Consider the following 25,368-nt stretch of genomic DNA (forward strand, 5'->3'; position numbering starts at 1 on the left):
TAGGGATAAAATCACAAAGTTCTCTAACAAAACAGGGATAAAATCACATGGAAAAACTTGTTTATTCATCCAAAAATTAACACCGTTAACTGAATTTCAGCCATTTCGCTTAAAAACAGGGATAAAATCACAAAGTTCTTCGTTTGGTTCGAAAACGAAGAGTAAAATCACAAAGTTTAAAAATCGAGGCAAAATCACCATTTCGCTTAAAAAATGAGGGCATAAACACTTAAGCCCCTAATTGTTTAGTGGTTATCAATGGAAATACTTTATCTTAGAGAAAATATTATGGATGTTTATATATATCATTGTCTACTTTTGTTTGACTTATATCCATTTGGAAAAGTTGATCTTCCAAAATTTTAATATATGTTTAATTAGCCTAGAGTAAATAACTTTGTGTTCCTCCCTAGTTCTTGCAAAGCCACCTAATCAAGCCTCACCTAATTTTTAATTAGAACATGTCCAGTTAAATTTTAGACATTAGTCCACCTAAGGATCTCAATCATGTGAGCTAGCTGCTTATCTAGGTAGTATAAACAAATAATTAGGCACTAAGCTGTCAGTTTTCTTAAATACACCTCCCGATCTATCTCGATTGACGTTCAATTGGCAACGCGGAAAACTACTGCAAAATAGATATTTATTTAAAGCCTCCACACATCAATCTACATTACACGTGCTATAGAAACAAATAAACCTTGTAGAAATTATAAAAACTGCAAACATTTGTCCTCAAATTAGTAGACTAATTAATTAATTATTATTGACAAAATTGTTCAATCTATTATTCTTTCTTTTAAATACACACCTATATATGTACTTACAAGTAATAGTTTAAAGTAACACTCATTGACATTACTGAAAGGTTCCTAGTTTGGTGTTGGTATTTATTAACATATCACTTGTTTGAGTAGCCACCCAATATTGTTGACATTTCTTATCATCACTTTAGCTAAGTTGTCATCTCTAGCTATGATACCAGAAATGTTTGTTGGTACTTTCTAGCGTCACTTCTAAAATGACACTAAAAAGTACTTAAGTATTTTATTATGGCTAGAAAGAATGCAAATATGTATATGGAGTGATCTGCAAGCGCACAGATAATATACCATTATAACACTTCTTTCGGGAGTATTTCAGGTATCGTTATTTATATTTTTACCATAGGGAAGGACTGACAATTGGAATATATTGATAACTTATACATATGATGGAGAGATAAACCATAACCAAGCTTATACTTATAACAGGGGTAAGTCATAGGGTATATGACAAATATATGATAAATGATCATTGATAGTTGATAATTGAACACTCAGAGTACTCCTTTCTATGACATTAGCATGACTAAGTAGATATTAGAGAAATAATTTCTAAGTCATTCTTAATTACAAGTTAAAGCATACGTTGATTAGTCATGGCTAAGATCAATAGCTTATACTTATAACAGGGGTAAGTCATGGCTAAGATCAACTTCATATCTACACATAAGGTATATTACTAAGGAAGATAAAAAACAGAGCATGACCTCCTTCGTAACTAGATCCTACTTGACCTATATTCGGGGAGTGGACTATAAAGGACTCAATGGGAGTGTCACATCCGTGATCTACCACATGTGATGTAGACAAGACCCGATCTTCCGAAAGGTATGATAGCGTCTATTGGTGGACTCAACATTCACGATCTAGGCTTCAAACCAAGATTGATTCGGACCCCCGCAACCATTACACCACTGCTCCGTTGGTTATCAACCACGCGAACACGATTGACCTCGCCGAGAAGACTTTCCTGCAAGCGAATTGAGAACATAAGCAAGAACTGGATGAACGCAATCTGAAATTGCAAATAAATATGAGGCTTATGAAATCAAGAAGGAGTTCAAGTCTTTATTCGAAAGGACTAATCGCTACAGGCAAACAAGATCAAGAACTGGGGCCCTGATTCATAGCAAGCAGCCTTGGCGGCACAGTTGTAGCAAAACAATGTCTGTTTCATGAGGAAATAAAGAACTAAACAAAACCCAAACCCTAAGGAGAGTGACAGCTGGTATTTATGGAGTCTTAGGCGTCACCCCCTGGACATGCCCCCTAATGGGCCCAAACATGATACATGGTCCAACGGACCAAAAGACGGTGTCGTAGCACCCTGGCAGATTCTAGACGCTGACTTGTGACCATGATTCCTGTTGATTCCAAAAAGCTTTTGATGTGAGACCACTTGGATTGGCTTCCTCACAAATTAGCTTTCCATCCATATGTGGATCGTCGAAAATGGAGTCCGGATGCATCCTCGGTGACCAGTTTAAGACAGACTGGTCCTAGAACCCAAGATGGGCTCCAACTTCAGTTGAACTGGGCCTCCACCATGAAAAAGATGAATTAGATGCCCATGCTAGACCTCCTCATCTCCTTGGCTTGTATGCGACGAAGTAGTGATGTCCTCATCATCCTCCCTTTCTTTAATTGAAGTCGTCCTCGACTAAAGTAGATCGCCTCCTCCATTGGATGACAGCAACGATGGCTCTGGAAGAAGACGTTCATCTTGGTGCCCCATCCTTTGCAAAGGTGGCTGCCATTGTGGTTTCCCTGCTGGGAATTCATCCTCCTTCTCCTACAAAAGGTTAGTACCAACAAGAGGCATAGCACTAGGAGTAGGACCAAGTGGACATATAGGCGATGTACAAGTTAGAGCATAACATGGTTCATCATGAACAACAAGAACAGATTTAAGAGCAAATAAAACTTCTTTCATGTTACTTGAAGGTTCATTTAATGGTTTGCTAGAGTCTTTATCAAGGCATTTCTTTTTCTTTTCAGCAAGTTCCTTTTCATATTGCACAATTTCAGCAGGTGTTAAAGGAAGTAAAGCAATGGTCTTTCTCTTAAATATAAAAGTATATCTATTTTGCCTACCATGATGTAGAACATTATTATCATATTGCCAAGGGCAGCCTAACAAAAGTGAACAAGCTTGCATAGGCACAACATCAAAATCAGCACAATCATAGTATGACTCGATAGAAAAATGCACACGAGCAGATTGTGTTACCTTTGCCTTACCACTATTATTAAACCACTGAACATGGTATGAATGTGGAAAAGCACGTGTAGATAAACCAAGAGTCTTGACAAGCTCAGAACTTACTAAGTTATTGCTGCTCCCTCCATCAATTATAGCACGAACACGAAAATTATTGACAATGAGGAACATTTGAAACAAATTATGGCGTTGTAGCTTGTCTACTGGATCAACTTGTGTACTCAAAACATGCTAAACAAGGATTGATTTGTAGTCTATAGTGTATGCCACACTATCAATTACCTCATTAGGATCTTCAACACTATCCGCAAATTTATCTGCATAAAGATCAGTTGCAAGTACAAATTCATTCTCTCTATCACTAGCACTAGCATACCCACCATCATCAGTAGCAATATATGCGCGTTTGCTGGGGCATTCTTTAGCAATATGTCCCATGCCCTTGCAGCGGTGGCACACAACTTTAGAAGAGCTGCTAGAGGAAGGTGTAGCAGATCCACTGGTAGGAGGTGTGATAGGAGAACTCTTCTTTACAGGCGTTGGTGGTGTCTGCACATTAGAAAATTTACTCACCTCGGTTGGACGTGAAGGAATGGATGGAGTCACGGATGGAGTCATGGATCGCCTAGGTTGTCGTCCCTGTATTTTCCGTTCAGCTTTAATAGCATAATGATATAATTGGAAAAATCTAGTCCATTCTTTATAGTCAAGAACATCCTGTATTTCACGACGTAAACCTCTAAAAATCTAGAACACTTATCCATATTATCCTCTTGTATGTTATTACATGCTAGACCAATTAAAAGTTCCTGATAATATTCCTCAACAGTTTTACTACCTTGATTTAAACGTTGTAGTTTTAATCACAGATCACATTGATAGTATGGAGGAACAAATCTCGATTTCATTCGTCGTTTAAGTATAGTCCAGGTTTGAGGTAATTGAGCAGCATTAGCATTATTGCAAATATCATTCCACCAGAAAAGAGCAAAACTAGTAAACTCACTAGTAGCAAGTCTAACTCTATATTCTTCAGGTACTTGATGGGAGCTAAATTTTTTATCTACAGCCATCTCCCAATCTAAATATGCTTCAGGATCAGCAGAACCAGAAAAAGGAGGTATCTTAAACTTGGTTTTAGAGAAAGGATCATTATTATCTTAGTTGTTACCTCCCATACTGTGTCGGTTAAAGTTCAACCGATTATGGTTACGTGCATCCTCAGCACGTCATTGAGCTTTGGCTTCAGCCTCTGCGTCGCCATCGTCCTCCTCAGAGAGATCATCATCATCATCTTCAGGACGTGGTTCAGGATGTCGTTGTTCAACATCTTCAATCCTCTTGGCCAAATTGGTGATTTGTTGAAGGATCTCATTAAACTTGTCATCAAGAACGACACGAAGCTTATTCTTAGAAACACAGTCATTGAAATCTATAGGTGCACCCTCATTTCCTTGGCCACTGCCTCCGGCTTTTCCTGACATGGTTAGTAGAAAGGAAAAGACAACACAAATAGTATTATCCCTACCAACTACTTAGGTTGTGGACAAGAAAAAATAAGGCACTCAACTCTCATGCGTCTTACCACGGTCTTACAAGTGTTCTTACCAAAGCAACAGACGGTGTAATTGGTCGGTGACTGTGATACCGTTGTAGCTTGAGTGTAACAGTTGTAAAGCGAACCTGTACTTGGTTAGAAGAAAGTGGAGCTTGGACAGGCACAATATAGTAGCAAGGAATAACAAAATTCGTAACTGAATAGCAAAGCTGAATAAATATCCCAAGTACTTGTCTTAGTTGCTGGCCTACTCACGTTCCAAGTACCAGATGTATTAAGTGATGTGAATAGCAAGAATATGATTAAGAATAAGGTAGAAATCAGCACACGCAAACACAGCTCAAATGGCACTCTCTATGTACTCCTCTAGGTATTGTTCCTCTTTTGCCCCTATCTTTTTTCTATTTTTTGGGTTGTCGTTGTTTTTTGAGAAATTTTGACTTTTTCTTTTTATTTTTTGGATATTTTTTCTTCACTTAGGAGCACAAAAGAAGTAACCACAGAAAATATGAGCTTAAACAAGTGAAAGATGTGGCCTGTAGAATTTCTAGAAGACGTGCTCGAAATCGACAAAAACCTTGTGACCACAAAAACAGGATCTTGTGACCACTTTTTGACCAAAATAAAAATCTTTGACCTTGACAATGCAGGGGATGGATGGATCCAAAATTTTTTCTGATCAATTTTGATATATGGAACGTTGAAATCCGAGTTCGTATGCGAAAACTAGATCAGTTTTACGAACACACTCCAAATTAGAGGATAAAACGGGAACAATGCGCGCAAAATTGGTCACGACAACAATGATTTGATGGAAATAGTAAAGACAAGTGTAGAAAATTAGATGGTGTGGACTAGGGTTTGATGGATACAAAGGAAACTCAATAAGACTTGGAGATGTTCATGGATTATGATGAAAAACAAAGGGGAAAACACAAACTGGACTAAAAAATGATCTAAAACCAGCAACCAGAACTTGACCTAGGGCACAAACTCAACAACACGAAACAGAGACAAAATTGCACGACACAATGAGGCTATAGGACAAGGAATATGTGACGATGTATATTTTTTGGCTTTTTGTGGACTATAGGTAATGCAAAAACAGTAACAATCTAAAGGGGAAAACAAAGTTATACCTAATGGGCAACAAGGTCTCTGATACCACTTGATGTAGACATGGCCTGATCTTCCAAAAAGTATGATAGCGTCGATTGGTGGAGACTTGATGTTCACGATCTAGGCTTCGAACCAAGATTGATTTGGACCCCCACAACCGTTACACCACTGCTCCATTTGTTATCAACCACGCGAACGTGATTGACCTCGTCGAGAAGACTTTTCTACAAGTGAATCGAGAACACAAGCAAGAACATGATGAATGCAATCTGAAATTGCAAATAAATATGAGGCTTATAAAATCAAGAAGGAGTTCAAGTCTTTATTCAAAAGGACTAATTGCCACAGGCGAACAAGATCAAGAACTGGGGCCCTAGTTCACAGCAAGCAGCCTTGGCGGCACAGTTGCAGCAAAATGATGTCTGTTTCACGAGGAAATCAAGAACTAAACAAAACCCAAACCCTAAGGAGAGCGACGGCTGGTATTTATAGAGTCTTAGGCGTCACCCCCTGGACGCACCCCCTAATGGGCCCAAACATGGTACACGGTCCAACGGACCAAAAGACGGTGTCACAGCACCCTGGTAGATTTTGGATGCTAACTTGTGGCACCCTAGCAGATTCCTATTGATTCCGAACAACTTTTGATGTGAGACCACTTGGATTGGCTTCCTTATCAAATTAGCTTTCCATCCATATGTGGATCATCGAAAACAGAGTCCGGGTGCATCCTCGGTGACCAGTTTAAGGCAGACTGGTCCTGAAACCCGAGATAGGCTCCAACTTCAGTTGGACTGGGCCTCCACCATGAAAAAGATGAATTGTACGCCCATGCTAGACCTTCTCGTCTCCTTGGCTTGTATGCGACGAAGTAGTGATGTCCTCATCAACATGGCCCGAAATATAGGTGTATCCGCAGATAAACAACGTATAAGCACCACATTTACATAATGTCGACCACTCACCCCGTGTACATTAGAGCAAGCACTATACAAACTTATGCTTGAATATAATGATAATCTAGCTATACTAAGCATATAATCAAAGTAAATGATAAACATGATAACTAGGAACATGAATAATATTAAGAACAATGTCAAATCAATTGTAGCAAATATACAAATAATGAAAGATACAAGAGAGGATACAGGGGCTATACCAAGAATCCAAGCAAAGCTTGCCTCCCTCTATATCTAACCTAGCTACCTATGCCCTAAAATATTGTGGAGCTCTAAGGTTCTTCTCTGATTAGGGTTTCTAGATGATGACTTGATCAATGATCTGGGTTATGCCCTGGGGGTGGTAGGGGCTGGTATATATATAGGGGAGAGCGTCAATAATGAGTCATCGGATCAAACCGACTTCAAAGAACGGCGTAGATACAATCCCTAAGGCGGTGGAAAACTGACGTAGCAAGATGGAGGCTGACAGGTGGGCCTAGCCACCTACCCTCCGCTTTAGTGGTTTGCCTTCTAGAGTCTTCTAGAGTTTTCTGGAGTTGTTTTTATTGTGGATAAGCGTGATTAATTCTGACGTTTGGGTCCACCTTGACGGTTTTCTAGATAAACCCTGCTAAAAATATAGATTCATCAAAACTTGTAGAATTTGTTAGTTTAAACCCCTAAACCTATGTTGGTGATCATATTCATGCATTATATTGATGGCTTATGATGGGTGTTAACTACCGTCAACAAACTTCTCCAAGCTTAACCTTTACTCGTCCCTGAGCAATGCTAAACTCAGCAATGAATCAGGAGTTTTAAGATTTTTGAAAATATTATAGCAACTCCTCTGGATTAGAACAAACTATTCTGACTTTTAAACTCACCCATATTATCTTTAACCATGGGGCTTCTTAGCCTTCACTTGAGTCGTGAGCAATTGAAAGACAGAATGATCAAGTCAAGCACTATGTCTCAAATTCTTTGCTCAACCATTATTCTGGAGTTTTATGGATTTTAAAATAAAGCTAAGAGCTTCCATTGTATGACACTCTCAAGTCTTTCAATATATGTGGTATTTGTGGATCCTCACCAAGGCAATAAAGATGTTATGCCTATCTTCCTTCCTACAACTAAGGCTTATGTGGAGCTCATAGGAATAGAAATAGTATGACAGAGCATACTTGCAATACATATATTGTAAAATCAAACCTCGGATCCAAAGAGAGTTAAGTCGTACAATTAAGTTAAGATGTGCATGTGTATAGATGTATGGTGGATATATATGGTGGCTAACCTAATTCTACTATACTCCTTGAAAACATATCTCTCTTTTGAACTTAAAAATCTTTTGCAAGAGAACATGGGCTATCTTATTCATTTCCCTTTTTTCAGGCGGGCATCAAAGTACCCATTGTTTTAGATATCTCGGACACTTATCCATTTTTTAACTCTTTCTTCTCTTTTTTTATGAATAACTTTTGGATAGCCCTTGCTTCTTTTCTATAATAAAACTTTTGAGATATAGCAACAAGAACTTGGATCATTTATTTGGTGGAAAATCCTATCAGACATGTTTTTGTGTTCACCCCCAGTGTAGGAGTAAAACATTTTTTGGTGGATCTAGATGGAATGGCATGTTTTTTAGCCTACCCCCAATATAGGAGTAGTGCATATGTGGGTGGTGTGTATGTGATCTTGATTTTAAGAGCATGACAAACCTCTCATAAGGGTCAACAAAGCTTGACTAAACTCAATGCAAAACAAACAACATATATGAGTGAAAGTTTTCCTAGCCTAAATAACATATTTAGCTCTGGTAAGAATTCAAGCTTTGTCATATAGGAACTCATCATGTAGCATTTTTATGCTTTTCAAAAGATAAATCTACAGAATTTTAGTATCACTTGGAACAAGATAAACAGCAGCTCAGATCTTCTCATATCATATCCATCAATTACCTAGACTTAGATCAAGCATATGCTACCTACGAGTTTCAAGTTTAGAGTAAATTCTTACATCAAAATAGTCTTATGCAAAACTCAGGAGAATTCAAGGCTAAAAACTAGGTACTTGAAAGAAATTACAACAAAGCAACTATTCATCATTTCCATTCAAGAAATTATTCTTAGAGTCCTTTTTATTTATTCAGCTCTTAAAAACAGAAAACTAGACACACACTTTTTATTTGGTTTTCATTTTTAAGATCTTACTAATATATGTATAACTAGCTAAAATAAATTTTTATTTTGTTTTCAGTTATGCATCTTTTTTTATAAAGCAAACTTAGAAATAATAGAACAAAAGGAAAAGAAATACTTATCTAGATACACAGGAAATGCCTTTCCCCCAAGTTGGTTGTTGTCGTGGTCAGATGTTGAAGTTGTGTGATCCTTTTCAGAGCGGTGTCACCAGCGGATGTCCTTCTTGTCCATCAGGAAGTTGATTTCCTCTTATCCAAAGGCTTTAGTGGTTGGTTCATGTTGGAGCCGGCTCGGGACGATGTACTTCTAGTGGAGTAAGATGAACATGACTAGGTGAAGCTCTTGATCATGTGCATCATCCTGCAAAATACCAACAAGAACACTAAAAACTCGTGGAACGGATTGGGATGAAAAGGGTTAGCGGTCATCCGTTTAGGGGTTAGTTGTTCTTGAGGTTTTAGAAAGTTTTTTGATTTGGCACAATTTCAGCAGGATGTTTATCTAATATTTTTGGATTTTCTAATTTCTACTAGATGCAGAATATAACTAGATGCATGGTATTCTTATTTTTATGCCACCACAGTGAATATTCTTGCGGGTATTTACACACCGTGAAAAGTATTCACATGGGGCTTTAAGATTTATAATGCAGTAATGGAATTTTTATTTTTCTTCTCTAATATAATGATAATATAGAAAAGTAAATATGCTAAAGTAAAAATAATTCATGCTATATGAAAGAGTAAATATGGATAACTACTGATTTTACCTCCTAGCGAAGGTTTAGTGTTTTAAGTCCTCCGAACAGGGCTTGATGAGTCCTTCATTCTTTAGGTGCATCGATCAGTCTCAGAGATGGAGACCTTGATGGTTGCACCTCTTGTGACGGTGATTCTGATGATGCTGTCACCTTTTCTTTCCAGACATGCTTGGTCTGTGGACTTGTTTTCGGTGTAGTAGATTCATCTTTCACAGCTTCTACTTCTTCATTCTTGGGGAGTAGATTCGTCTGGCATTGAGTTGATCGACGTCTTCTCTTGGAGAGAGTCTTCTTTGCCTGCTCATAAGTTGCATAACTATTCAAATAACATCATACCTTTTGTCTAGGGAATTGGAAGTGGATTTGTCTCGATCCGATGTAGATGATCGCGTTCATAGTGTTGAGGAACGGTCTTCCAAGGATGATAGGTATGTCTTCTTCCTCTTCTCCCATGTTAAGAATCATGAAGTCGGCTGAAACATAGTAATCTTGTATTTTTACCATGATGTCCTTTGCTATTCCCTCCAGAAATTAGATTGATTGGTCTGCCATCTGCAATTGCATATATATAGGAAACAAAGGTTTATCACCAAACAAATAGTCATATGTTACCTTGGATATTATGTTGACACCCAATCTAATGTCGCAGAAGGTGTTGTGGAAGATTCTTTGTCCAATTATATACTCGATCATCAGTACGCCAGGATCTTCCTTCTTGGTAAGGAATGGTGAAGCGAGGAGGTGGTCGTACTCTGATCGAAGTGTATTGATCATCTTGACTTCTTCTCTTGGTTGCCTGGCCTTGTTCTTCCTTCTTCGGTTGTTTCTTTTTTGGTTACTATTCTCTTCGGGCAGATACGCCATCTATGGATGACTAGGAGAGTGGTGTATACGATTCTTGAAAGTAAACTTCTCCTTTTCTATCCTTGATTGTGAAATAGATCTTATCACTGTCCGCGTAGATGATGACTTTTATGGTGCTCAGGAAAGGTCGGCCCAAAATAATGGGTGCCCTTAGATCTCTACCTGTTTCTATAACCACAAAGTCTATGGGTACGTATGACTGTCCAACTCGTACATAGATGTCATTAAGAATTCCCTTATGGTAGCAGAGTGGCTGATCTGCAAGCTGTAAACGTATGTTTGTGTACAACAAAGTATCTCCATTAATATTATCATAGATTACCTTTGGTATGATGTTCACACTCGCTTTGAAGTCATAAACGGCTTCTTGGAATATGTGAGGTCCAATAGCTATGGGGATGATAGGTCTTTCTGGATCTCCTTTCATGATGGGCAAGGAATAATCCTCCCATCTTCCTATCAATTGTTCTATGTAGCATCCTGCAGCATTGTGAATATTGACAAAATTTATAGTTTCGAGATCTTCTGGCTACCCTGAAATCTTACCTTTGTCAGTCGAAGGAACAACGGCCGCCAGCTGAGCTATTTGTGATTCTATTATTTTATTAAAGCTATGCTTGTTTTTAATGGCTGAGGAGAAGCTATCCATTCTATTGTTTATGTTTTCTAGGATTTTATCATTGAAAGCTAGTTTTCTAGATAAGCCCTCTATAATTTTAGCTTGCCTAGAAACTAAATCTCTCAAAGATGGCTGGTTATTAAAATTATTGTAATTATTACCTTGATAGTTACCTTGGTAATTACCTTAGTAGTTTGGCCTCTGTTGTTGATTCCATCCTTGATTCTATTGAGAACGATAGTTGTTGTTGATGAAGTTCACATTCTCTTGGGTTTCAGGGTAGTTTTTCCCTGAATGCCCAGTGTTGCCACACTCTTCACACGTCATGCGGGAATCATGAATGTGCATGACTTCTTTCTTTTTCATTGGCTCGCTCTTGAAGCCTCTTCATGAGCAGATCTATCTTGGTAGACAACATGTCTACCTCCTTGACCTGATGCATATCTCCACCTCTCTTGCGGGTTTGAAGACGTTCTTCATTCCAGCCTTGGTTGGAGGCCATCTTCTGCACGAGAGCTGTTGCTTGCACGATTGTGAGTGATAAAATGCACCTCCAGCAGTGGCATCCTTATTTTCATGGGTGATGTTTGTCAAGCCATGGTAGAAAGTCTGCATGAGTAGCCAATCCTCTATCCCATGGTGAGGACATTCTGATATGTAGTCTTGAAAATGTTCCCATGCCTCAGGGACAAATTCATCATGTTGTTGTTAAAAGCTTGAAATTCTTCCACGTAGGGCATTGGTTTTGCCCGTGAGAAAGAACTTTGCTAGAAAGATAGTGGAGCAGTTTTCCCATGTAGTATTTCTATCTTTATTGGCGTAGAACCATTGCTTCGCCCTCCCCAAAATTAAAAATGGGAAGAGGCAAAGTAAAATGGCATCTCTGGTAACTCCTTTGATGGTGAAAGTGCTGCAAACCTCCAGGAAGTATTGGAGATGAGCACTCGCATCTTCATGTGCCTTTCCACAAAACTGGCTAGCTTGCACCATGTTGATGAGAGTTGGCTTAAGCTCAAAAGCATTGTCTCCAATATTGATCGCCGATCAAGTACGGATGTCAATCATAGTTGGAGTAGAGAATTCACGAAGAGTTTTGTTAGCCATGGCTTCAAAAACTGGTGTTAAGCTCCACCTTGTCTGGTTGTCTTCTGATTCTAAAGTTGAAACTTTCTTAACTTTAGCCTTAGTCCTCCTGAGTAGTGCTTCTAGATTTTCAACGTAGTTTGTCAGAAGGTCAAAACCGGTCATACATTACCCTACATAAGATATAAAAGTAGATAGAACAAGGGTAAGCCTATTTGAGCAGGGGTCAATGGTTTCCTCGATCACATCAATAAGTAAAAGTTTATCAATATTCCTTTTTTCCTAGCTACCTTCCCTGGCAATGGCATCAGAAATGTTTGTTGGTATTTATGAACATGTCACTTGTTTGAGTAGCCACCTAATGTTGTTGACATTTATTATCATCACTTTTGCTAAGTTGTCATCCCTAGCTATGATGCCAAAAATGCTTGTTGGTACTTTCTAGTGTCACTTCTAGAATGACACTAAGAAGTACTTAAGTATTTTATTGTGCCTAGAAAGAATGCAAATATGTATATGATGGGATCTGTAAGTGCACAGATAATATACTATTATAGCACTTCATCCAAAAGTATTCTAGGTATTGTTATTTATATTTTTACCACATGGAAGGACTGGCAATTGGAATATATTGATAACTTATACATATGATGGAGAGATAACACCATAACCAAGCTTCTACTCATAATAGGGGTAAGTCATAGGGTATATGATAAATATATGATAAATGATCATTTATAGTTGATAATTGAACACTCAGAATAGTCCTTTCTCTGGCATTAGCATGACTAAGTAGATATTAGAGAAATAATTCCTAAGTCATTCTTAATTACAAGTCAAAACATATGATGATTAGTGCAATTACACTTAATAATCATGGCTAAGATCAACTTTTTATCTACACATAAGGGATATTACTAAAAAAGATCAAGAACAGAGCATGACTTCCTTTATAACTAGATCCTACTTGACCTATATTCGGGGAGTGGACTACAAAGGACTCAACGGGAGTGTCAGATCCACGATCTACCACATGGCCCAGAATATAGGGTACATCCATAGGTAAATAACGTATAAGCACCACGCTTACACAATATCGACCACTCACCCTGTGTACATTAGAGCGAGCACTATACGAATTTATGATTGAATATAATGATAATCTAGCTATACTAAGCATATAATCAAAGTAAACGATGAACATGATAACTAGGAACATGAATAATATTAAGAACAATGTCGAATCAATTGTAGCAAACATATGAATAATGAAGGATACAAGAGAGGATACAGGGGCTATACCAAACCATGCTCTTGACAAGATCAGGAATCCATGCTCTAGAATATTGTGGAGCTCTGAGGTTCTTCTCTAATTAGGATTTTTGGATGATGATGTGATCAATGATTAGGGTTATGCCCTAGGGGGTGGTAGGGGCTAGTATATATAGGGGGAGCATCAATCCTGAGCCCTCGGATCAAACTGAATTGAAAGAACAACGTAGATGCAATCCCTAAGATGGTGGAGAACCGACGTAGCAAGATAGAGGCTGATAGGTGAGCCCACAGGCCGATTGACCCCACCTGGCAGCCACCTGCCCTCCGCTTCGGTGGTTTACCTTCTAGAGTCCTCTGGAGGTGTTTTCATCGTGGATAAGCGTGATTAATTCTAATATTTGGGTCCACCTTGATGGTTTTCTAGATAAACCCTGCTAAAAACACAAATTCACCAAAACCTATGTAATTTGTTAGTTTAAACCCCTAAACCTATGTCGATGATCATATTCATGTATTATATTGATGGTTTATGATGGGTGTTAACTACTGTCAATATTTGGTTTTGGTAATTAAGTGACAATCTAGGTGGACTAATGTGTTTAAATGTGAGATACATAGGTGATTATTCCACAGGTACACTTATGCGAGCAACTCATGCCATGACGGTGAATATGGATTGGATTTGTTACAAGGCTCACACATGTGATGAAGGAGCTCATTGCATATGAGACATGACATGGAGTCATGTGACTAAGGTGGAGAAGATCAAGACAAGACTTGGCTTGATGGACCTATTGCAAGCGTGAAGGGCAAGTTGGAGGCTTTAGAGCGATGGACCATATGGCGGTAAAGCTTGAGCCAGACTTGGCGTCGATTGGCGAAGGCAACGGTGAAGAGTAAGTGAAGTCAAGATCGATGAACCAATAAGGTCACGTGATGATATGAAGTGGATCATATCATTTGTTGATCAAGGTTGGTGCATGTGTTACATCAACATTGGAGGAGATAGAATAGAATGTGCAAGGCAAAGGTATATTTGTAAGGCATTTTATTTCACTGGTCATAGGTGTGTAGAGAAGTTTATGATCGGGTTTAGGATAGGTGGCCACACTATTAAGAGGGGCAAACTTATTTGCATATCAGTCATCTAGGGCCACTTGAGCGATCTAACTTTGCATACGTGTTAGGATCGAGTGGTGTGGTGAAATGAGTGACTAATCCTTTGAAAAATGGTTGTGAAAATGCAAACACACTTGCACATGATAGTGTACACTTGGTGGAGTTGGCACATTTGCAAATGAGAAGAAGTTGGAGAAGTTTTGGAGAAATTTGAGTTGAAAAAGAGAAGTAATGGTTCTTGGATTGGAATTATATGTTGATCGATTGTGCTTTGGATTAAATATGCATGTGGGATGTGTATCCCTCTGCATAAGCTTTCCAAAATGTCCAAGATCATCGAAATCGGACTTTGGAGCTAACAGTTATAGTCATTCTAGCAATGAACATTCAGTGACCGGACGCTACGACCGGACGCGAGTCCGGTTAGTACCAGTGAGTCTTGCCAGTGTTCCTGTGAGGGCTAATTAGTGGCTACGAACGGATGCTGACACTAGGGCATGACCGAACGCGCCTGTGCCACTGTTCTAGGCCTAGAAATGCTAAGGCAGAGTGACCGGACGCTGTGGCAAGTTTGGTGGACGTGTCCGGTCGATGAAAAACCTCACTAGTGCCTCTCTATTCGCGACCGGACGCTAAGTGATGGTGAGTTCAATCGATCGACCAGACACGGAGTTGGTTTGCACATGGTGGGTGCCGTTGGCGCCCAATGGTAACATTCAAATAGCTAGTACACTTGGCGAGCGCAGCGTGATTGGACTCTGGACTGAACGTGTCCAGTCACTATAGCAGCAAGTCAGGTCAGTGCGTAGAAATCAGGATGAAGGGGGTAATGACTATTTTAGCCCTTGGGGCTATAAAAGGAGATGGTGGCCGACCTTTTGAGAGGTTGGGCACCTTGGGGATGTGTTGCTCTTGTGTGTGCTTGAATTGAGAGCCCTCTAACTCACTTGTGCTTGCAAGAGTCCGAATCGATTGCAAGTGAGTGATTCTAGTGCGATTGCATTGAGAGATTGCATCAAGTGGCACTAGGTGATCGAGTTACAAGCGGGTGGTGCTTGTTACTCTTGGAGGTTGCCACCTCCTAGATGGCTTGGTGGTGGTTTCCATTGAAGCATGCAAAGAAGATTGTGCGGTGTTTTGAAGAAGTGATTGTGAGGGGTATTGTGCTCGTCCCGCGGGAGCCACGAAGAGTAACTCTAGTAGACTGTGTCATTGAGCTACCCTCACTTTTGGGGTAGGTTCTTGCAGTACCCAATGTATGGGCTTGGCAGGTGATGCCAATTAGCTGCCAGACCACCAAGTGAGCGGTCGACACAACGAGGACTAGCTTGGTGGCAACCAAGTGAACCTCATGATAAAAATCACCGTGTCATTATTTTCCCATTGGTTTGCAATCCAGATACACAAGCTTGTATTTACTTTTATATATATTGTGCTTGCATAGTTGCTCATGTAATTAGTTAGCTTGTATAGCTTGCTAGTTACCTTCTTGCTTGTGTAGCATAGAAGTAGCTCCCTTGTGTGACTAATTGGCTTGAGTAGCCTTGTTAGTCACATTGCTTAGTTTGTGTAGCTAAGTAATTTGAGCTCTCTAATTTGGCTTGTGTAGCCTTGTTGTCGAGCATTGCTAGTGAGCTTAGGAGCTTTATGCTTTTGCTTACTAGATTGTGTAGGAGCTCCCCCGGTTGCTTGAGTACTAGTTGCATAGGTTTGTGTGACCTTGCTTCTAGCATTGATTAGGTGAGCTATAGCTAGCCCGGCACCTTTGTTGCCTAATTAGGATCTTTATAAGGTGCTTGTGAACTTAGATAGAGGGGTGTAGTCTTGGCTAGACCGATAGTTTTAATTCTGTATTTATTTTGGTTAGCCAGCGTAATTAATTTTAGAAAGGACTACTCACCCCCCTCTAGTCCACCATCTCGACACTACAATTACCCTATTTGATGATATATGAAATCAACTGAGTCTAAGTGATATGTATGAAATCAATTAGGTCCTAGGTTATCTCTAGCCTTGAACACGAATACAGCCAAGTAGACCAAAATAATGCACTTGCTCTCATACAAACTTGAGATTGTATTTTCGGGTCTACTTTTTAAAGCCAAACTCTTAGAAAATCTGCCATGTTACTTGATGATTGTAAATCAAACGCAACTTGAATGACCCCAAATAAATTTTTGCAACATGGCATTTAAAAGATCGGTGTTTTATGGTTTCTTTGTTACTTAAAAAACAAAATTTATCATCTCCCTTCAAATTTCTCTTCAGGAGATTTTAATTTTGTTAAAATAACCCCCTTTAGCAAGAACCAAACAAATGTTTTGATTATGAGGGGGAAATTTCAACTTCCAAAGAGATATATTTAGAGGCAAAGCAGTTTGGTTTACCTGATATCATACATTGATTGCACCGTGTAAATTCCTTGGTTAGTGAGGGACCATTTGATGGAATCCTGATGGTCATCCAATCTCAAAAATAAAACTTTAGCAACCAACTCATTCTACACTTCTACTTAATTAATTTGTTTCTCACTAACGTCCTTCCAAAAGATGTACTAAGAGGTGTAAGTCTGAGTACATGAGCAACCAAAAAATGTTTTCTCTCTCTCATAACTATATAATAAAGAAGCATACTATTATCTGAGAGTAAAGTTTTCTAACCACTTATTCTCCTAGAACCTAATTTGGATGCTATTGTGAAAATTAAAAGTGGATAGATCCAGGAAGTTGTCATTAACCTTCATAAGGCTCTACCAAAAGTGTGAATCTTCTAATTTCCATTGAACTTCACCAATTGTTTTGTTTTTTAAGAGACTTCTTCCTAAGAAACTCTTGCCATAATCAATCTTCATTTATTAGCTTTAAAAGATATTGTTACTAAGTAGGCATGCATTTTGTAATTTTTTTGACAGGTCGGCAAGAGATTTGCTGAATTTATATTAGTAGAAAAAACGAGCAATAAAAAAACAATAGATATAAGTTAAATGCCTCCTCCTTCTGAGGGGTAGACACACAACTAAACACAACCCACTGCATATATGAAAAGAGAGACACATTGTGAGCAACATCTCTCGACTAGAGGACACCAAATGAACACAACTCTGTGCCAACTAAGCCTTTTGAAAACAACTAAAAACAACACATGGTGCAACACCTTCTTCTCATGTAGTAGGTAACATTCGTCCCGATGGCTAGACATTTTAGTCTTGAGCTTTTGCTAGTTGATACTACTGTATATATCATCTTTAATCAAGAAAGCCACTTCATCTAGCCATTTTTTCTTCATGTTGGAAATTTCTTCTGTTCCGTTCCTTCCATATATTCAACCAGAAACAGACGATGATGCCATCAATTTCCTTCCTTTGATCTATTTTCAAAATTTGACTCCATCTTCTCTAACATGTGTAAATAGTGCTCTGATGGTTGGCATTGCTAATTGTGGCTAAGTTGAACCACCCAATGAAAATGTTCAAAACCCTGTTTAGTATAACTACAATCTTTGCAAAGGTGTTTTGGATTTTCTTGGGCAAGGTTGCAAAGTTTGCATATAGGATCATTATGCCCGCCTTTTTCTGGAGATTATCTGTCGTAAGGATTTTGCAATGCAATAAGTTCCAAGGGAAAAATGACATTTTGCGCCATAGAACTAATTCTTAACTTGTTTTAGTTTCTAATGAATTGAATGTTATATGTGTTTCTTGTTGTGTACTCTCTATCACTAGTCCATCTCCACGTGATTTGGTCCTCATCATCTATGTTCCTTAGCACCTCTACAATTTTTTCCCATAGCGCTACAAATTCTTTGATTTTAGTATCTGTTGAGATTGGTAGAATGTGTTTATTCCATTGGTTGTTGCGAAGGATCTTCTGTATTGTGATTTTTTTATCGCCTTTGTGTATAGATTTGGGGCAATGTTTCTTCATGCTTTGTCATGCAACCATGATGAGAGCCAGAAATTTGCCATAGTCTTTGTTTTGTCGCACAGGATATCTAGCCCCATCCAAGACCTCTCTGAGTTCTTCCAGCTGAACCACATCCATTTTACTCTCAATGCTCTCGTGAAGCATTCTAGATAAGTGACTCTAAGCCTCCCTTGTCCTTTGGGCGACAGGTGACATGCCATTTGACCAGGCAGTGCCCATATGTTGGTATTTATTAACTTGTCACTTATTTTAGTAGTCACCTATTATAAATCTATATCTCCTAACATTTCTTTACTATGTTGTCATCCCTAGTGATGATGTCAGAGATGCTTGTTGGTACTACATAGCATCACTACTAGAATAATACTAAGCAGTTCTTTATCATTTTATGTGACTAGAAAGAATATATAAATATATGAATAAAAAGGATCTGCAAGCGCATAGACAATATACCATTGTAGAACTTCATCGAAGAGTATTTCAGGTATCGTTATTTATATTTTTACCACAGGAAAGGTCTAGTATGGACATGTATTGATAACTTATACTATTGATGGAGAAGTAAACCATAACCAATATTCTACTCATAACAGGGGTAAGTCATATATATATATATATAGAACTACTATCCTGTAGCTGGCTACAGAATAACTTATTCTGTAGCCACTTTGAGTTATGATAATTACTATGTTAATTTACGAGATTATAGTAACTCCTTACTAAGTGGTTTAATATAATGTTATGGTAAATATCCCCATGTGTTATAGTAACCCAACTATCGTAAATATGTATTGACATTATGGTAAATTAGTATATAAAATTATAGTAAATGGAGGTGGCTACAGAATAACTTATTTTGTAGCCGGCTAATGAATAGCCTCTCCCTATATATATATATATATATATATATATATATATATATATATATATATATATATATATATATATATATATATATATATATATATATGATAAGTATTGATCAATGATAAATCACTCAGAGTACTCTTTTCTATGACATTAGCATGGTCAGGTAGAATATTAGAGGAATAATTACTAAGTTATTCTTAATTACAAGTCAAAGCATACATGATTAGTGCAATTATACCTAGTAATTATTGCTAAGATTATCTTCATATCTACACATAAAGGATATTACTAAGGAAGATTAAGAACATAGCTTGTCTTCCGTCGTAACCGCATCCTACTTGCAAGCCTATATTCGGGGAGTGGACTACAAAGGACTCAACGGGAGTGTCACATCTGTGATCTACCACATGGTCTGGAATATAGGGTGTATCCGCAAGTAAACAACGTATAAGCACCACGCTTACACAATGTCGACCACTCACCCATGGTATCTTAGAGTGAGCGCTATATGAACTTATGTATGAACATGATGATAATCCAACTATATTAAGCATATAATCAAAGTAGACGATGAACATTATAACGAAGAACATAAATAAGATGAATACTAATATTGTCATAACAATTATAACTAGCATATAAAAGTAATGAGGATACAAAAGAGAGAGTACAAAGATTATACCAAACCATGCTCTTGACACGATGGGGAATCCAAGCGAAGCCTGTTTGCCTCCCTCTAGACCTAGCCTAACTAGCTATGCCCTAGAATTGATGGAGCTCTGAGGATGATTAGGGTTTTTGTCTTCTCAAATGACTTATGCAATGCCTCAGGGGGTGGCAGGGGCTGGTATATATAGACCGAAGCGTCCAACGTGAGTCCTTAGATCAAATCGCCTTAAAGGACGGTGTATATGCAACCTAGGAGACGGTGGAGAACCGACATTGTGACGCGAAGTCTGACAGGTGGGTCCAAAGGCGGGGCGGCCTGGCCGGCCCCACCTAGCAGCCACTCGGGCTCCACTTTGGTGTGGAGTCCTCTCGAGTTTTCTGGTATCCGTTTCGCTGTGGATAAGCGCGATTAATTTCGACATGTAGGTCCACCTTAACGGTTTTCTGGATAAACCCTGCAGAAAATATAAATTCACCAAAACTTATAGAATTTGTTAGTTTAAACCCCTAGACCTTTGTTGGTGATTATATTTATGCCCTTATGCATGTTATATTGACGGTTTATAATGATTATTAACTACCGTCAACACCTTACTGACCTTTTTAGGATCATCTCCCTTCCAGAGAAAATCCCACCTGAACATGTCGATTCACTTGATCCAACAAAAATACAACCTCATTCTGTTTCGCCTTAATATGTCAGTTTGAGCGTATCCGAACATGGGTGAATGACCAGTGAAGCCTGCATGATCGGATGCAAAAATTGCATCCTCATTCGGGCCTAGTGGATACGCTCAAAATGAGCTTCACTGTCCATCTTGACTGGTTGGATGCGGTGCATTCACCCATATGCTGGTTCACATGTCATCCTCTGGTGAAGAGTACGCATATCCACCTATAGAGACAACCAAACGTCTTCACAGATATTATTATTATATCCATCCATCAATTGCGCCTGTATTCACTCATGCAGTATATATGATACATGTTTGTGAAAGCAACCAGAAATACACTAACCACCTCGACGAGAAAGAAGCAACAGCAAGTTGAGCACTCGCAGAAGAGGGGGGAGCGCGGATGGTGCGGATCTGCTAGCTCGTGCCAGGGAGCGGACGCAGCACCCCCGCCGAGCAGCTTTTGGCCGTGTTTGTTAGGTTGTGGCTTCTAAGAGCGTCCCCAAGAGTTTGGTATTTCAACTTGGCATCCATATAATTTTGGCAAAACAAGAAAAAATGGCCTCCAACAGTTTGGCAAAACAAATTGGCATCAATAGCAACTTGGCAAATTCCTCCTCCGCACGCGCAAATATACGCGCGCGCACTCAGTTGCCATCGCGATTTCTCGCGCCCCTCCTTCTCCAGTGCGCGCGAAGCCGTCGCGCCGCCTCTCCTCCCGCGCGCGCGAAGCCAGGTCGCGCCCCTCCTTCTCCCGCGTGAAGCCATCGTCGTTGCTCTCGGATCCTTCTCCCGCGTGAAGCCCCAATCATCGACGCCGGGAGGTGCTCGCTAGGGTCAGGTACGATCTCCCCTCTACCTTCCCTCTAATTCCCGTCGCCGATGTTCCAGTATGATCTCTGTTCATTTTGTTCAGTTATACTGCATGTTGAATTTGACTGAGCTCCTGTTCCTGTTGAATAGAGTTCCGTTATGTAAATTACCGATATGGGATAGATGGAATTTTCTATATTCTAAGAACCATTGAACTGGTTGTTGCCTAGATACAATGTTTTCCGATTAGCCAGCTTACCGATTCCCAGAGGTATGGACCCTAGAAGCCTATTAGCACAAATTCTTTGTACATGTAGGACTTGTAATTTACTCTTTGTACATGTAGGTAATCTGTCCACAAAACCAGAAAGCTGGATTCAATGTGTATTACAGTTATTACAGATTCATTGGTTAAGGACCTTGAGATAAGGAAAAAGAGAAGGCCACTCTGACCCAGTTATTACAAATTGTATTTTTCTTATTTGTATTTTTTCTTTTCTTTTTGTAGACTCGTTGGAATGGAAGGAGATGGATTCTTGGCAGACATTCTTCTAAATGGAGGTGATGGTGATGTTGCTGGTTTGGACGACCTCAACTTTCCGATCACACAAGACACTCAGAGTATTCATGACCTTCCTTTTGAAGTTCAAGAAGTTCATGTGGAAGTGCAGCCAAGTCGCAGTACAAAGGGATCGAAGAGGGCAAAAAAATTTCATTGTAAGGAAGACGAAGTTGTATGCTCAGGCTGGTTGAACGTTAGCATAGATTCCATTAATGGGGCAAATCAATCTCGTTCCACGTTTTGGAGTAGAGTTCATGCTTTCTTTGAGAAACACAAGAAAACTGTAGCTTTGAGGACAGAGAGTTCCATTATGCATAGGTGGCTGACAATTCAGTTTCAAGTGAACAAGTATTGTTCTTGCTATGAGGCGATTGAGCGTAGGAATCAAAGTGGAACAACTATCCAAGACAAGGTACACAATATGTGTTGAATCTTTTACTTAAATTTGGTTTATTTGAAAATGATATATACATTGACAAATTCCCTGTACAGATTTCACAAGCATCCAAGATGTACCAGGAATTAGACAAGGACAACAAGTCATTTACTCTTATACATTGTTGGAACATATTGAAGGAGGAAGACAAGTGGAAAGCCAAGAGGATTGAACTTGCCGAGCTAGAGAAACTAGCAAGCAAGAAAAAACAGAAGTCCACCAAGGTGTCCAGGCCAAGGGATGTAGAAGCCTCCAACAATGAAGAAGTCATAGAGGTTGTTGCTCCAGAAACCGAAGCACGGAAAAGGCCACAGGGGATAAAGAAGGCAAAAGAAGCTCTTAGGCGAGGAGGTGGCGAAGCTTGCATGGAGCCATTGGACAAGATGTGGGCAAAGAAGGAGGCTTTCGACAAGGAAAAATAGAAGGCAAAACAGGAGAGGTTCATGGCTTCACTTGAGCTAGAGAAGAAGCGAGTGTCAAATGAAGAAAAAAAAGCTGAAGCTAACTTGATTAAACAGGAAAAAGAAATAATGTCAATCGACATTACTTCCCTCAACCCGCTGCAGCGTCAATACTACGAGATGATGCAGCAGAAGATTGTCGCTAGGCATTTGGTAAATTAAATTTAGTTCTTGTCATTTGAGTTGTGGAATTATTAAACTTTAGTTTCCTTGTTTTTTTGATTCAGCAGAACCTTTTTTGATTCAGCAGAAGCATTATGGATCAGTATGTAATTCATTTGACAATTAAATAAAATTACTATGTACCTAGATAGCTAATAGCTCTTTGAGTTTCAAGACTCCACTAGCACAATTATACAACTGCTTAGTATTGACTGTTCTGAACATGAACACATCTGACGCCAACGTTCATGTGTCAATGTGTGGCTTCAAGATGATAGCTATCCCACTGGTCTAAGTTTTAGATCCCACTAGCACAATTAAATAAAATTACTATGTAGCTAATATAAATCAGGATAATGGTTTCAAAGATGTTCGATGAGGTCTTCTTTCAACTACACATGTGTTTCCTTGTCTCTGATCCTTTTGTGTGCATCAATAAATTCATCAAGTGTACGAGTAGCCTGGCCATGAGCAGGTTGCACATTTTCACCACCGTAATCGAAATGCTCGTCAGGGTCCACGAATCCTTCATCTTCAACAATCATGTTGTGCATGATCACACAAGCCCTCATGATCATTCCTATTGTCTCTGTGTCCCAAATGCGAGCTGGTCCTCGAACAATGGCGAACCTAGATTGAAGAACCCTAAAAGCTCTCTCGACATCCTTCCTCGCTGCTTCTTGCGCTTTGGCAAAATATTGCCTCTTGTTCCCCATAGAAATAGTGATGGACTTCACTAAAGTAGCCTATGAGGGGTATATACCATCTGCAAGATAATAACCCATCGTATAATCATGCCCATTAACAGTATAGTTCACCTGTGGAGCTGTACCTTCCGCCAAGTTTGCAAACAAAGGAGACTGGTGAAGGACATTGATGTCATTATGAGACCCAGGCATTCCAAAGAAGGCATGCCATATCCAAAGGTCGTTCGAAGCAACAGCCTCCAAAATCATAGTGGGCTTGTCCACATGCCCCTTGTACTGACCTTGTTTTTCTACTGGACAGTTCTTCCATGCCCAATGCATACAATCGATTGACCCTAACATTCCAGGAAAGCCTCTTTGCTCACCGAGTGCCAGTAAGCGTGCTGTGTCAGTCTCATTGGGATATCTCAGGTATTCATCTTCAAAAATATCAACAACTGCAGCAATAAACCTACGTAGGCTCTCAAGTGTAGTACTTTCGCCAATGCGAACGTACTCATCTGTAGCATCAGCTGGAACCCCATAAGTGAGCATACGAAATGCGGTAGTGACTTTTTGGAAGCAACTCAATCCAAGTACATTGGCCGCATTCCTTTTTTGCACAAAGTAATCATCGTGTGCTTCAACAACATTCATTATGCGTAGGAATAGCTCCCTAGACATCCCGTACCTGAAGCAAACAAACTAAAGTTTAACAACACGAATAATAATTAAACACATACTACTAACCATTCTAAAGTGAAAGAACAACAACCTTCGACGAAATATTTGAGGGCCGTATGTTGGATTAACCGCCAAATAATCTTGAAACATCCTGTTGTGGCCGCCTTCCCTATCACGATAAATAACTCTATGGCCAAGGACAGAGCCACCGTGACTCCTTTTGGTATTGGAATAAGTATGCATAATCCGAGCAGCTGAGAATATCATGTAGTCATCGTCATCTGATGATGAATCATCCAATTCTCTCTGTACAAGGGATCTCTTGAAAGGCATGATTCCTGGGCGGCGGTTGATGGATCAAGAACGCCTTCAAGCTTCTGCAGGAGGCTGGAAAGATCTGCTGGCCGATTTGGAAGACGAAAATGGCCGGCTGGGTGGAGGAGAGGGCCGGCAGGGAGGAAGAGATGGCCGGCTGGGAGAACTTGTTGGCCGGCTGGGGAAGCTCGGCTGCAACATGCACGATGAAAAGACCGGTGGCGGCGTCCTTCGCGCGAAAAACAGGAAGGGTTAGTTGCGTGCGGGGGGAAATATAGATTGTGGGGCTTCTTTTTTCAATTTGGCAAGTTAAAAATAGGAGACTCTTAGAGAGGGGTTCTTTTTTTAGCTTGCCAAATCTTTTTGGAGTTGCCAAATCACAAGATTTGCCAAGTTAAAAATACCAAACTCTTGGAGATGCTCTAAAATGACTGAGAAATCTAAAAGTTGTTTGATTGAACAGTTGTCCTTATGGAAAAACTTATGTGAGCCTATCTCACGAGCTGATCTCACATGTCATCCATAG

General features: G+C 39.5%; 2 protein-coding genes and 1 non-coding gene across 3 annotated transcripts; 2 read left to right on the forward strand and 1 right to left on the reverse strand.

Annotated features, from left to right (window-relative positions):
- Positions 1 to 11,741: 11,741 nt before the first annotated feature.
- Positions 11,742 to 11,848, forward strand: LOC136455803 (small nucleolar RNA R71). Its single transcript, XR_010759269.1, has one exon. It is a non-coding gene; the product is annotated as a small nucleolar RNA R71 (small nucleolar RNA).
- Positions 11,849 to 22,044: 10,196 nt separating this feature from the next.
- Positions 22,045 to 23,238, forward strand: LOC136451799 (glutathione S-transferase T3-like). Its single transcript, XM_066452481.1, has 2 exons — positions 22,045 to 22,510; positions 22,591 to 23,238. The coding sequence occupies exons 1-2, from the start codon at positions 22,055 to 22,057 to the stop codon at positions 22,954 to 22,956; spliced, it is 822 nt and encodes a 273-aa protein (XP_066308578.1). The 5' UTR covers positions 22,045 to 22,054; the 3' UTR covers positions 22,957 to 23,238.
- A 665-nt stretch (positions 23,239 to 23,903) lies between these two features.
- LOC136451800 (protein ALP1-like) lies at positions 23,904 to 25,260 on the reverse strand. Its single transcript, XM_066452482.1, has 2 exons — positions 24,619 to 25,260; positions 23,904 to 24,534 (listed from the first exon to the last, which is right to left on the reverse strand). The coding sequence occupies exons 1-2, from the start codon at positions 24,858 to 24,860 to the stop codon at positions 23,904 to 23,906; spliced, it is 873 nt and encodes a 290-aa protein (XP_066308579.1). The 5' UTR covers positions 24,861 to 25,260.
- Between the last annotated feature and the right edge of the window lie 108 nt (positions 25,261 to 25,368).

Source organism: Miscanthus floridulus, chromosome 5, assembly GCF_019320115.1.
Source record: "Miscanthus floridulus cultivar M001 chromosome 5, ASM1932011v1, whole genome shotgun sequence".
NCBI classification, from domain to species: domain Eukaryota; kingdom Viridiplantae; phylum Streptophyta; class Magnoliopsida; order Poales; family Poaceae; genus Miscanthus; species Miscanthus floridulus.